Here is a 14936-nt window from a genome sequence, read left to right as displayed (position 1 = left end):
CAAGCACTGTTCTAGGCATTAGATGGCAAGAAATTAAACTGATAAATTTCAGTTTCATCTTTATTTTATCTGCCCTAATTGAATTGTTTCTAGTACTAAAGGACCAAAGCTAAACATGGCCAAAGGCAGACACAAAGAGGAAATTAGAGGTAATTCCAAGAGCAGGTTTATAAACCACAAAGAAACCAGTTAGAACTTCAACTACTCTGTAAATAACTCTGACACCAGCAGCTTTCTTTGTAAAGACAGGCCTCTCTACATTGGAAGTAGAAGGCAGATTCTGGGCGACCCAGAAGAATAAAATGTACTTCTGCTAAGGCACCAAATTGACTCACAGGTTGCACTGCAAATCTGCAACAGAACCGTGAGGTAGGTGGGACTGGGCTCGGGGACCCAGGCCCTCTATTTTCTGACGTGCACCAATGCTTCAGGGAGAGACTGGGGAAGGCAGGGCTTTCGGCTTCATGTACTATTTTGACTGAATTGACTGGTCAATCAATTTTCATGAAGATATTTCCTTTATTCAATAGCAGATTTTGTGAATAGATCACTTGTGCTATAAATGGAGCACATTTCATTGGAAATAAATTCTACTCCACTAGTTCATTCCTTATAAAGAAATCTGACATTTTTATCAGGTCTTATTTACTGGATTTATAATCCATTAGCTTAAAAACAAGTCAAAGTGTCTAAGAACCTCCTTTCCGAACATAAACAGCAGCCTCTAAATTTTCCTCTCCATCTCCACCTCTGGCACTTTAATGCCTCAATTAACAACTCTTCCAACACACGGGCCTGTTTCCGCCGCCTCTTCAACCTTCGCTCCAGAAATCTCGGTACCTCCGCTCCCCATCGGCACAGAGAAAGTCCAGATCTCCCCGGCATTTAAAAAGAGCCACCTTCTAAGACTGCGGCCTGAAGACCCCCTGTGCTAGGCCGCAGCCGTCCGTCGGCGCTCCCTGGAACCCTGCACTTCCTCCTCACGGGGACCTCGGTGCGGCTCGGCCCCCCACGCCAGCAACAGCCAGGCCCTGCGGCCCAAGCCCCTGACCTTTCAAGCTCACCGCTGCGACCTGGCCCCTCATTCTCTGCTTTAACTGCCCCTCTAACCAGCTGCTGCGACGAATGTCTAGGTGAAATCTGAAAAACGTTTAGTAGCAGACCCAAGCTCAGGCCCCGGTGCGTGCTAACGATCAACAGAGGGCCATCCCCTGCTTACCCGAAGGGGGGGGGGGGCAGCTCCCCCTTCCGTCCGAATTCTCTTTCTCTTCCCGTGTTCTTCACCCTGGGAGGAGGGCCTCGCTCGCCCAGGTGAAAGGCCCCTTTGTGCCTTCTCTTCTGTCCTCCCTGCCCACGCCGGCAACCGTGTCCCTTCAGCCTCTTCCTCTCCTTCTCCATTGCCGTCTCTCTCTCCCCACAAAACGGCTCAGGTTTCTGTTATTCTAAACACCCTCCTCACCTGTTACCTGCCTCGACTTCCTTTCCTATCTCAAAAATTCTAGAACAGTCTAAACTGTTATCTTCAAGTACTCACCATCCAGCCGTTCACTCATCCCGGGCAGCCTTGTTTTTATTGCCACAACTTCACCTAAATACCATCCACCAAGTCGAGTTGGGAGTCTCCGCAGCTCCTGACATTTAATGACCAACTTCCATCTTGCAAGTCTCCCGGAGATCTAAAACATGACCATCTCTTGGCGCTCAGGCTTCTTTGTCTACCTCTCAGCTACTGGCCCAGTGTCCTGCCTCTCCCTTAAACACGGGTTTATTCCTCAAGATTCTGTCCCTAGTCTGATCTAATCCCAACCTTTCCCTTAGGGATCTATACCACAGAGTCCCTGTCACCCCCACGTGGATCATAGGATCACTCCCTTCCTTTTCAACTCTAGACTTCTTTCTCAATGACCTGCTGGAAACTCACTGGCATTTTCCAGGGTTTATTCCAATAGAACTCATAACTTTTCCCATCCCACATACCTCCTAAATGAATTCCACCCATTTCTTCTAACAGAATTACCCTTTGCCTGTTCACCTAGTTCTAAAAATTCAGTGTCATCTTTAATTCTTTCCTCCATCTCAAGCCCACATACAGGTAACTACAAAGTCTTATAGATTGACCATTTGTAATACTTCCCACATGGACCCCTCTTCCCATTCCCACTAACCTCTAAGCTAGTTCTGACCCTTAACACCTCTGGCTTTCTTTTTCTAAATTTTCCATTTTAATCTCCCACAATTCTCCTCCACGCACCTTGAATCTAACTCACCTGGGGTGCTTTTAGGACAAACTAAAGTCAAAGCCCCACCTCAAAGACTCTGACTGACTGGCCTGGGGGGAGAGGGGGTTCTGGACACAGGTATTGTTTGTGGTTGTTTTTTACTCTCAGATGATTTGAATGCACAGCTGAAGTTTTCAACTGCTAACCAAACAGGAACTGTTTTCCCAATTGCACACCATGTTTTCTTGGGTCAAATATATTCAGCTAGTTTTCTGATTCCCCTCTATGGCACTTACTTCTTTCCCCAGACTACCATTAGTCCATGGTACTTTAACAAATTTGTTCAATTTTATAACAAAAATTAACCTGAAACCTTCATTCAAACCATCCCAACAACCTCCTTCCTTCCAACCATTCACCATGTGTACATATGCAGCAAGTAGGTGTCCATAAAGTTATTTTATTTTTGACACCTAGAGCCTGACTTCCAGTAAGTAACCTCTGTGAACTTGGCTTTTTCATCTCTAAATTAAAGAAGATGAATTAAATGACTGTTAAAGTTTCTTTCTAGCACTGAGAGTACGATTCTATGATTATTTTATCAAAAGAAACTCTTGGACCACTGGTGAATGATGGAAGCTTCTAATATATGTTCCCACCTTACCCAGTGCAAGACAGCTCTAGGTTCTCTGATAGTTTTTGCAGTTAGAATTACTACCATGTCTAGTATAATTCAACTGACAGGTAACACCAATCTTTTTAACAGGACAAAAGAGAACATTTAGATGTGATTTTGAATGGCTGTGATCCCAACGCAACCAGGATAACAAGACGTACCATCACGCAAGTTCTTAAATCTAGATGTCAAGTTATCACACCATTTACAAACCGATTAAATCAACTTGCTCACCTAAACCTGGCCAGAGGAAGCACGCATGCTCCGTCTTCTAATGGCGTTGTTAACTTTAATATTAACCTGTGAAAAATAATCATGGCAATGAAGTCCTTTGCTACTCATTTCTGGGAGTTAAGTGCAAATAACATATGCAGAAAAGCATTCCATTTCCTCCATTATGCTCAAATACATGAATCAGGAAGGGAAGACCTCCTGGCAGAGAATGAACAGTAAAGGCTAGTGCAGATAGAGGTGCTGGGCTTGCTGCTGAGAGAAGAAAATCCTGAATCCAGGGAGGGTCCCGGCTCTACCCTGGGCACCTCGAACAGTTTATCTGTGTAAGCCAGGCCTCTGTTTCTACATCCTCACAATGAAGACATCAAGCAAAGAAAACAGTTCAAAACTGCCTGATAAAATCACCCAAGAAGCGTTTTTAAAAACCAGAATACCCAGCTCCTCCTCTGGAGATACTTCTGATACAGTAGGTCTGAGCTATGACACAGACTTCTGAAATCGTTAACTTTTTAACTGGTGACCTATTAGTTTTCACACATAGTTGAGAAACACTAAGCAAGACAGACTGAGATCCAGCTCTAGCTCTGGAATTCTTCTGCAAAAAGAATGATGCTCCTAGTAGGTGTTAAAAAATGTAGCAACATGGCTTGGGAGGAGTCTGGGAGAATATTGGAAAAATCAACAAGTTGTCAATTAAGTACATGGCTATTTGGGTTATATCTAATCAGTGAGACAATGGAGGAAACAGTCTTCTGTCAGTTGGCCAAAAGGACTTAAAGTTTTGTTTTCAAGACAAAGATTCTAAACTCTTTCTTGCAATTAAAAAAAAACAACACCCTATATGGTGTAGAGTTTTAGATGAGAACTGTCTAGACACTCTTTTTTTTTCTGTTTGTTTCAGTATTTCAATGTTTCAACAGGGATTTTTTTTTTTAATTTTTTTTTTGCTAAAGAGCTATACGTAAAAACGGCCATGAAATATAACACTCTATTAAGCAAAGATCTAGGAAAAAGGAGACAATTTCAAAAACTAAATCAATCTTCCAGAAATGAATCTTCTGAGTTGCTTCCAATATCAATTTTAGGGTAAAAACACGATTAGTTTCTAACTTGCTTCCTTTCACTTTAAAGACCACTGTTTTTTAACTTTTATTTTTTTAGTCATTAACTAGAATATTCTAGGGTTTGGATTCTGAAAACCATAAAATAATTATAACAGGCTATAATTTAAGGATTCACCTTAGGCCTTCACAAAAAGCAGCATTATCTATCTTTTCACAGTTCATTTTTCTGCTAGGTTACATTTTATAAACTCTGTTGACAGGAAACTTCTCAATTACAGGAATCCGGTATTGGTTTTATTCACAATTTAATTATCTAAATAAAACTCCCTTGAAAAAGAATTGGCAGTCAGAAAATACGCTGGGAAGAAACTATTTAACAGGAAGGTTCACTCTGTCGAGCCGCAGTAGCTGAGGGAGAACAGGACGTGGAATAGAAAGGCCATCCGTGGGGCGTGTTATTTCCACTGAGCAGGATCAACGAGTGTCAGTGGCACTGCAAGAAACTTCAGGCTTGCGGATGCTTTCAGGGCCTTAGCACTTTCAATGACGACCAGTATCAGGTTCAAAAGCACTTATGAGGACACACCCTAGTATTTTTTCCTTCTAGGTTTCAACCATCACAAAGGAGGAAGTTTTGAATCAAAGTGTTTTTGCTTCGCCGCCTGACAAGCCTGCATTTGTCTGCACCTCTAGCCCGTCGCTGCTTCCAAAGGCGGGCCCGGCGCCCTGGCAGCGCACGCAGCGCCCGGCAGGCCCGGCGCGGGGCTGTAGCCTTCCTGCATTCAGCTAGAGCCAGAAGCTCAAACGCCCCAGCATACCTCATGCTCGTAAAAGTTATACATTTCTTTCAATAGAAACGACAGCTTCTTAGTCTGGTTATTGTAACTACAGACAGTCCTCACACCAGCTCCTAATTATACCAAGAGTCTGAATAATAACAGAAAAAAATTACACAGTATTTTGAGGGAGTCTGTATTTACACTTCATTCATTAAGGAGTCACATTCTCAATGAAATACTCAGTATTAAGGAGCCAGTGATAACATCGCATAACTTGAGTGCCCGAGGAAGTTCACATTTTGAAATGCGAGATTATGAAGTAGCCTCCCAAACACGAATATTTGTGTGCTTTCAGAGATTACAGATACCATCTGATTATCAAATGTCACAATGCCAACTCATAGGTTCAGTGGCTTGATGGGACAGCACTGAAATAGGCTTCTATCACTTATGCCTTGTCTGATTAAAACAAAACCAAGGCCTGTTTACAAAGAACAATACTTCTAAAGCTAGGAGCCAAGTCATCTAAGAGATGCCGATCGAAACAAAAAGGCTGGATACAGGTTTTGAAAGCCTAAATCCTGGGTTCAAATTATGTCCTGCTCAAGCCCAGGTAACTGTTCGGGTCTGACATACTACTTAGGCCCAGGGAGTAAGTGAAACCGCGTCTGGGGATTCACTTAAACAGAATTTTATTAGACCAAAAGGCACTAGGGCTAGGTAGTGGTTTTAGCAGACTAAAAAACAAAAATATTTACTTTTTCTATAATAAAGTTTCAGGCCCTCGGATTCCTTATTCCACAGGACATGATTCCACAGAAATAAAGATGGTAGGGCACGTTAAAGACTCACTAAAGGAAACGAAAAGATAGGGTCAGGAATGTTTCTAAAACATCTTTCTGACAATGTGTGCACTCTGACTCCTAGAGTGTCTTATTAAAGCGACAGTGCCTGAGACTCCTAACACGCCTACAGAACTAAAGTCTTTACGTTTTGCTGGTGAAGATTAATTTCTGATTAACCCAAGGGTTAAGATAAATATTTTTAATAACTTCTAGATACAGGCCGTTCCAAGACACGATGACCTCCACAAAACCTCTTGCTTAAAAAACGGCCAAAATGGGAGGGATTGTTTATACGAATTGCAAAACATTTTCACTTTATAGCGACTCACTTGGAGATTTGTTGAAACAGAATTTGGATTACAAATTTTGATGAACGCATTTTCCAGGAAACGTCTAGTTCAAAATTTGAGCTCACCTGTGTCTAGATTCGGTGTATTGAGAGAAATTAAATGAGTGTGCATGAAGAAAAGAGTGAAAGCACATGACCAAAATCACCATAGCAGTACAGGGCAATAAATGAGGAAATCAAGAGACGGTTTCATTCATTAATATATTTCTGCATTATAGTTAACATATGCGCTTTCTTCGTGTCACCTTATTTTCCGTTATGTATTGATATCTTGTTATAGTCAGACATGAGTACATTTCAACAGTTTTTTGCAATAAATATCATAAAATAATAGAGATTCGCATAATAAATATTCTTTACAATAAAAAAGTTTAACAGACTTTTGTCTTAAAAATAGTCAGAATTCAATTTTGTGATTTATACATAAAATATACAAAAAGCACCACAATTTGTGGTTAAGGCAATGAAAACGCAGAAGAGATTAGACTTACTCAGCTGTTAACTAACTGAGGCAAAGGGACCATTCAGGAGCCAAGATCTCTTTAGGCAGCATACTTCTCTGACACCTGCAGATCGATCAGCTATAAATAACAACTTCCGTAAGCCAAGTGCCCTCAATGACAAGAGAAATTTGGTGAAAGGTGTGGGGTGTGGCAGGAAGGTAGCTGAATCCTTCACAAATACAAAGCTAGAGTGAAGATCATCAAGATACAACCAAAATATCTCCAATGTGAAGATTTACATTGTAGAGCGAATCTAACATTACATACAAAAAAAAACAACAAAAAACAAAACAAACCACCTGGCATCTCTAGAATAAGACAATGCCAAAACCGAGGGGAGAGAACTGAGGGGCAAGAAGGCAGTGGTTAAAGGAAAACTTTTATGTTATAACAAAAATATGCCCCCAGTGCTACTTAAGGGTCCAATGCTAGGAAGACGGCACTAATTGGAGAGAGAGTGAATACATAGCTTATTTAAGCAATTAAAGGGTTGCTTCTTTAAACACCAATTTCCCTGCTCCCAGAGTAACCCCATCAAAAACAGCTCTAAATCACTGTCACCTGGGTGTGTGCGGGTGTGTTCGTGTGGACAACTTTGGAAAGTTGCTTGCAGAACAAAAAGGCTACACGAAACCCCAGCCAGTGCCTCCCAACACCCTCTCAGTGGGTGGCAGAGGTTCTTGTCCTGAGCGGGACCCAGTCCATTCTCACTGATCGTCCACGAGAGGGTACCATCCGCAAGTCAAGCCTTGGGAACAGGAGGAGAGAAGGCGGGAAATGGCAAAGTCGTAAAGAACATAAAACCAGCATCGAATGGCATCTTTTTTAACAGCCACAGCTTGCAAGTTAGGAGTTCAGGAGGTCCAACCCACCTCCCAAATCATGAGGGTTTCCCCTGCGCCCGGGAGGGGCAGCTCTCCAGCTTACAGTAGACAGTGTTGGAGTTCTTACATCTGCACCCCGGGCGGTGGGTCCAGTCGTAACACCCCCTACAGAGCTTCAGGCATCCCTTGGCAGGAGGGTAACAGAGCAAGCAAGGTAGAAACAGAGACATGGCTCCCATGCACAGGTACCTAGAGCAGCAGTGTGACTGGGAGCAGGAGCAAGGGCTATCCGAGTACGAGTCGCCCTCGTCGTCGTTGGAGCAGTGGTAGAAGATGCCCTTGACCAAGCACATGCAGGTCCCGTATTCCACCATGCTCTCTGCAGAGCAGAGGCACTGCCGGTCACAGGCCAGGCAAGACGGCAGGGTCCTGGGAGCCGTGCACTCGCCACACTTGCACTTCCCACACTGCTCACAGATGAACTTGTGCTGGGTCAGGTCCTCTTTCAAAGAGCCCTTCAAGTCATCCACAGTTAGCTGCTTGGGCTGGGTCCGGATTGCCCTTTCAGACCGGTGAGCAGGGACAGGTCTTGCTGGCGGTGACCTTCCCAACAGCCCCTGCTCAGAAGACGCACTGCTGTTGCTCCCAGAACTGGCTGCACTCCCAGTGCTGGTAGATCTGCTCAGAATGGGGCCTCGGGCGTGATGTGAGAGTCCTGTGTGTCCCGGGTGGCTCGCAGGTCTATGCTCGTAGTTGTTATTCACATTAATTGGTATGATTTCATGAGTCCTCTCATGCTTTTCTTGTCTGGGGGCTGTTCGAGGAGCAGGTCTTTTCACCACTGATGGCCCTTCCGTGTATTCGTTGCTGCCTCTGATGGCCTTGATCTGGTCTAGGGACAAAATAGCAGCAGCCGGGATCTCTCTGTCATAGTCGAGCCTCTGCCGGCTGTCTAGAGTGGGTGGCTGGGTCACGACCAATGAACTGCCACTGCCATGCTGGTTTGGGGGATCCATGTGTAGTGATCTTGAATTCTGGCAATCAGCGGAAACCTGGCATGCATCTGAAATCCTAAAAGGAAATCGAACATGAAAAAAACAGAGAGAGAAAATAAATGACAGGAAGTATTTTGGGGGGGAAGGGAGAGAAACCCTGTCAAGTCACAAATTGCCTAAAGCACCTGGTAATGATCACCTTCATCAGCGGATTACAATGATGCTGGGGTCCTGGCCGGAGTCCAATCCAAGAGAGGCCGAGGACCACATCATGGAAGAAGAATGTGAGCAAGAGACCCCATGCCATAAAAATTAGGTTATTCAACTTGTAAAAAGTGGAATCAAGAAGTACTGCCTTCCTGTTGGTGAAACTAACAAATAATGAAAATATCCCCTTGTAGGGAATATTGAGCATAGGCACTGGAATAGAAAGCTCAGTATCAGTTCATCGGTGTTCTCCATAATGGAAAATATGCACTTAAAAATGGCTTTGGTGCTGTTGCTTTTCTGCCATTTGTTTGCTGTTACAAGCATTAGATTAATGATGAAGAAATTAGTCAAGGTATACTTCATCCATTAAAAAAAAGATTCCAAACTAAAATGGAGTCTCAAAATAAGAAGTCATTTTCTGTAGCAACCAGGGTTTTCAAGCTAGCTCATTATTAATGTACAAGATGCAAAATGAATATAGACGAATACGGCAGCTCTTGGTGTTTATAGCCACGAAAGTGAGCCCAGAGGCGCAGGCGCACACACGGCTCGAGGTACAGCTCTGTTCATGTTAGAGGATTCACATTTGAAATCACGAAAGGATTTTTTAAAAGTTTAAATAAGGGCTCACTCACATAATGAGAAAACCTTTTCATGCACAAATAAGCGTTAGGCCTTTAAAGCGGCACAGGGAAATCCTCGCCATTTTAATTATCTGCAATTCCTCTAACTTAAAAATCTGTATTTACATGACAGCCTGATTTTTAAAAACATTGCCAACTCTGAATTAACATGCTTCTTGTAATGAAATAAGTACGGCAATACCCTGATAAAAATGAACAGTTGTGTTTCCTTTCCAACAGTAAATTACTTCTCATTTATAATGCATTCTTCATAAAACAAACGACCAAACAGAAAATCGTTTCCGTTTTCAATCAGTGGTAAACTACAATATTTTTCACACAAATTCCTTCCAAAGTCTACAGATCCGATCCAATTCAAGAACGAAAAGAAAAATGCCCATTCTCCACTGCCACTTTGAGCCAAAAAAAACCCCAAACCACCAGCTTAAGGAATTAAGCAGAAAGAAGTCCATTTCATCTAATAACTAGAGTGAATGTCCCCACGCTGTCCTGTATGTTAACTTCTGGGGGTTCCTTCCCTCATTCTCCCAAGGCTCTGCTTCATTCTTCCTGCACTGCCCATGGGAACCCACGGGCTCACAACCTGCTGGGTTCAGCCCCGGAGTCCTCCAGGACTGAAAACTAGCCCGTGGCCACTGCATAGCACTCCTCCCGCAGGCAACTGGTTAACCCGGGGCTTCGAAAGCGAAGAGAGTGTGTCAAAGGATTAAGGCAGGGTTCACTCGGAAGGAAACCCGGTGGAGAAGGCTTTGAAGAGGGTAGGAAAAACCCCAGGCACGGCTGTAAACTGTGTTTTCACGGACCGTGGTCACAAAGTGCCTGCTGGCTGGGAAGGTCAGTCAGCAGATAAAAAGAAAGTGAACCACCTCTGGTCTGAAGCAAGGCCCCTAGGCAGCAGGTACAGCCCCCCCCTCCTCCCCCCACGCTCACATGCTCTGGGCAAACGGTTCGCCCCGAAAAAACACGATCCAAGTCGATACCTTCTCGGACAAGCCCCTCACATCCCAAGGATCGCTGTGGATTCTCCAAAACCAGTCTGTGTCCCCACCGAGGTGGCTCACGGATCCCGAGCGGGCCTGCGGCACCGACGGTACGCCCCGCGCGTCTGCACCTGGGCGCGCAGCGGCCTCCTAAGGCCGAGCACGAAGGCGCGGGGCCGGGGCCGCACCGCAGCGCCGCCACATCGCCTGGCCGGCGGGGGAGCGCGCCCTCTGCGCTCCGAGCCCGGAGCGCTGAATAAATAGTTGACGGAGAGGAAGGAAAAGGAAAAAGTTATGAATGAAAACAAGTTCTCTCCTCCGCTCCAGCGGGCGGGGGGCGGAGGCGGAGGTGTCCATGACTCGAAGGGCGGGCTGCCCTTTAAAGGGGCCGTGGCCTCCCCGCCGCTCCGCGGCTGACAAATGGGCAGAACCTAGGGCTGGGGGTCCCAGGCTGGTTCTGTCTAGGGGGTGACGCGAATTCCGGGGTCTGCCTCCCCGCACGCGCGCGCGCACAAACACATACACACACGCGCACAAGCGCGCGCGCGCTCAAGAGCGCGCACACTCGCTCGCGCGCTCACGGCCCTGCCGGGTGCCCTGCCTGGTGCCCAGTCGGTAGAAGACCCAGCCACAGAAAGCCCGACACCGGCACAAGTCAAGAAGCTCCCGGCCCTCCGGGGAGTAACCCCATAAGCCTCCTCGAATCCAACTTTTGCGTGGAGGGTACCCTGAAACGACGCCCAGGCCAAGGCGCCGCCGCTCCAGGAAACGGGACGGGGACCCTGCATCGTTGTCCTCCGCCCACAGGTTCTCTGGCCCTAGCCCGCACCTGCCGCCCGCCCACCCCATGCTCACCTAGGCCGCGGCGGTGGCGGGGGGCCCAGGTCCCGGTGCGGGCGGCGGGCAGGCGCCGCATCAAGCGCGGCGGGGCGGGCGAGGGGGCATGGCCCGCGCCGCCGCCGGGCAGGAGCGCTCCCCGCGGCCCCCTTCCGGCCGCGGAGCTCACGGCTCCGGCGCACACCGCTCACAGCTCTCTTCGGACGCGCGGTTCAGTAGCATCCACCTCTGGTCTCTTCTCCCGCAGCCCGTCCAAGAACCAAAGGGCAGTCCCCTCGGAGGCCCCGGGTTCCTCAAGCGGCCGGGGAGCGGCGGCGAGGGCAGTGCGCGCCGCGCGCGAACCAGAGGGTTTCTCGGTGCCGATCGCTCCTCGTGCGAAAGGCAGCAGTGGACCGGCGAAGATCCCCCTCCCGGACGGGTCTCGAACCTGCGTCTGCAGCAGGGCCGGGGAGCGCACGCCCGCGAGGCCAAGGCCGCCGCTCCCCGGGGGTGGGGGTGGGCCTTTTTACCCGCTCTTTTAGGGGGGTGGTGAAGGGAGCGAGGATGGGGGGCTCTCTCGGGGGAAGAGGCGGGGCGTCCTCTGGCCCCGCGCAGGTCCAGGCACTGTCCTGATCCGCACTTTGCGCAAGTGGGGCGCCGCGTCCCGGGAGCTCCGGTCCTGGCAGGTCAGCTTCCCTGGCCAGCGCTCACTCCCAGTCCTCCGAACCTCCTGTTCTTCGGCCGAGGTGCCTGCTACAGAGGATTAGAGATAAAAACACATTAATTTCCCTCTTTCCAGGCGCTCGGACGCGGGGCGGGCCGTCCGCCGCCCGCTGCCATGTGCTGGCTGTTGCTGCTCCCTGTGATTGACAGCACGGCGCACAGTCGGCGTGTCAGCAGCGAACCAAAGTAACATGCAGTCTTGCACGTTTTTGCCGAAGTGCTTTTGCCCCTTTGGAATGCCCAGGAGTTCAAACAGCGTTCAAGCAACGCCTCTGCGCATTGGAAATCAATACACAGAGACGGGAAATTCAGGTTTTAAACAATTGCTCCTCCAACAATGCCTAAACAAACACGCATTTGGTCCACACGCCGAGTGCCAGCCCCTCTTCCGTATAAACCACCCTGTTTGTCACACACCCGACCGTTTCAGACTTAAAAATTGTTACTGCTCAGATGGGGGGGGGGGGGGTCGAAGGGACCCTGAGGGCTTTTTTTTTTTTTTTTTTTTTTTTTTTTCCCCAGCGACAGCATTTACTTTAAGAGCACTGGTTTTAGCAGTGGGAAGGTTACTGGAAATTCGAATTGCAACCAGATATAAAGCGAGTTCAAAGAAAACATTCAGTTCCTTGCAAAAGCCAGCATTTCTCACCTAATCTTTCCTAAAACGTCTACGGAAGGAAAGGAAGGAAGTGGCTCTTACCTAACGCAAAGGTTGGAAATTGCTTTTCAGGCACATTTACAGCGGCTGTAGCTGTTCCTTAGCCGGGCAGAGAGCTGTGTCTGCTGCTATCACTCTGCAAACCACTGCGTGCCTTACAGAGCAATCCCGCTCCGGCTCCGCACAATTTCAGCTCCTCGCCTCCACCTCCACCTCCACTCCAGGACACGCCTCCCGTGATATCATGTGTCAATCACACGGGCTGCCCGAAAACCTGGAACAGGATTTCCCCACAGTCGTTTCCTCTCGCTCCATGTACACCAACTTGGAAATGTTGCCCTGCACACGGGTATAATAAACATCCTCTAACAGGATGCCTCTGACAGTCCCGCAAATGCAGTTTGCCGTAAAAGAATACCTTTAAATTTAGTCATCAATCTTCAGTTATCACTCTCAGTTAAAAAAAAAAAAAAAAAAAATACGGGCTCTACCTTTAAAGTTGAATTACAAAGTCATTTTGAAGAATAAAAAGATTAAAAAGTTGTATGTGAAGCCATCGCTTCTGATCAGCTAGAAAGGAAATGTATATTGATATAAAAAAGATGATAATATAATATTACAGTTCCTATTTAAAGCAAAGTACAGAATATGTAAAATCTGAAAGCTTGAAAGATGGACTCCTTACCGCAAGTGTGTATAACAATATGTCATAGAGCTGAAATTTCCTGCTGTAGATTTTATAATATTTGCTTCATCTTGATTTGTGATGTAATTTCCCAGAAGTCAATCAAATTTTAAAATTCCAAATTCCTTCTAATTTGCAATATATTTTTATACTTTTGGAAAAGAAAAAAAAAAAAGCCCAACCCATTTATTTTTAAAATCAGCTAAATGGCAACTAATTAAAATAGAAATAATTTACCAATAAGTTTTATAATTCTTACTGATATATGTATGACATGTCACTGGGGAAAGATCATTTTAATCTGTAGGAAACTTGCTTTTTGTTTCCTTTGAAACTATTGGATTGTAGATATTTATTATCAAAATCACATACTTAATGCTGCAGTTAGGATATCTATATGTGAAATTTAAGGTTCCACAGAGACTTTTAAAAAATACCTGAAAATAAAAAACCCACAGTAAGTGGAAAGGAAACATTTTCTCCTGGTACTACATATAAAAAGTAGCTTAAAGTCTTTGGGAAAACAAAGCAAACAAAATAAAACTCTAGAATTAAATCCCATATAAATATGAGTATTGAAATTTTTAGTTCAAAGTAATTATTGAAATCTCCTTTTCAATAACAAGTGATTCTGTAGAAACTAGGTTTTTTCTCTGCTAAACTTACAAATGTTCGAGCATTAAAGGTGTGCTTGGGAATACCTGTAGGGAACCGAGGGCTCTGCTACGACCATCAGCAAGAAGAAAGCAGCACTAGAATATAGCATAGATCAAGAATCAAGCAAAGAACTACATATTCACTCTTACTATTATAAATTGTAGTAAAATAGATAAAATCAACTTTATTATACATATTTTCTGGGGGGTTTTTCCGTAGATCTCATTTTGTTCTGGGATGTAATGAACTTTAATGATGGATAGGCTTCTTGACCATTATGAACTGATGTGTAATCCTCAAATCAGAAATAGGATATCACATCACGGTATCTTATTTGGTTCTGCAGAACTGTCTTCTCGGCTATCATCACCAGTTTGGGACGTGAGGTCAGTTCACCAATGTGATAAAACCAGGAGAGGGAGCACTGAACATTCTACTTCCACAAATCCTACAAAATAGATTTCAAAGATTCCTATCACAAGTAAACTTCAAACTATTTTGACCACAGACGTATTAAATTACAATTTCCATTAAATTAAGTATTTGTAAATTATAATAATATGTAAAATCTGTGACATTTTATCTATAACGCCATATCTATGGCATGGGTCATATTCTATTTAGAAATAAAATATTATGCTGCACAAATTTGACAAGTGACCCTTTACATCATTTAGCACTAAAATGCATCAATATGTTTTTCTTTAAATACTAGATTACAAAAAAATAGAGACATAACCTTGCCACCCTGGATCCAGAAGACAGTTAATAAAACCTGCCTTCCGTTTTGATTGCCTACAACTGTAAGACTTTGTAGAAATTCTAAAATTTTAGCTTAAAATAGACATTTTTCTTTATTTAGAACATTTAATTATAATGTGCCGTGGCTACAAATAGATAGCTGGAGTATGACATTCTCCTGAGAAGGAAAAACAATGTAAATAAATATCCTTGGGAAAATCTTACAATAATTTTCAGCTTACTATATTAAGATATAGCTGAAAGAATGAAGTGGATGGAAAGTGAGCCCTGACTTGTTCATTTTCATGTGAAAATCAGCCACCTCTTCTGCTGA

At 45.1% G+C, this 14936-nt stretch overlaps 1 protein-coding gene across 2 annotated transcripts; it reads right to left on the bottom strand.

Annotated features, from left to right (window-relative positions):
• Nucleotides 1–4081: 4081 nt before the first annotated feature.
• On the bottom strand, nt 4082–12746 carry SPRY1 (sprouty RTK signaling antagonist 1). Of its 2 annotated transcripts, XM_081135986.1 has the most exons (3): nt 12562–12746; nt 11178–11891; nt 4082–8564 (listed from the first exon to the last, which is right to left on the bottom strand). In XM_081135986.1, the coding sequence occupies exon 3, from the start codon at nt 8507–8509 to the stop codon at nt 7550–7552; it is 960 nt and encodes a 319-aa protein (XP_080992112.1). In that variant the 5' UTR covers nt 8510–8564; nt 11178–11891; nt 12562–12746; the 3' UTR covers nt 4082–7549. The 2 variants fall into 2 exon arrangements, with proteins under 2 accessions (XP_080992112.1, XP_080992113.1); XM_081135987.1 differs by lacking the exons at nt 11178–11891; nt 12562–12746 and adding an exon at nt 10323–10776.
• Nucleotides 12747–14936: the final 2190 nt, after the last annotated feature.

Source organism: Miniopterus schreibersii (assembly GCF_964146895.1).
Source record: "Miniopterus schreibersii genome assembly, chromosome: 4".
Taxonomy (NCBI): domain Eukaryota; kingdom Metazoa; phylum Chordata; class Mammalia; order Chiroptera; family Miniopteridae; genus Miniopterus; species Miniopterus schreibersii.
Note: the sequence above shows the minus strand (reverse complement) of the source record. Positions and strands in the feature narration are given on the sequence as shown.

What these genes read in the sequence shown, in the direction of transcription:
- SPRY1 (XM_081135986.1), bottom strand. Translation starts at nt 8,509, where the DNA reads ATGGATCCCCCAAACCAGCATGGCAGTGGCAGTTCATTGGTCGTGACC.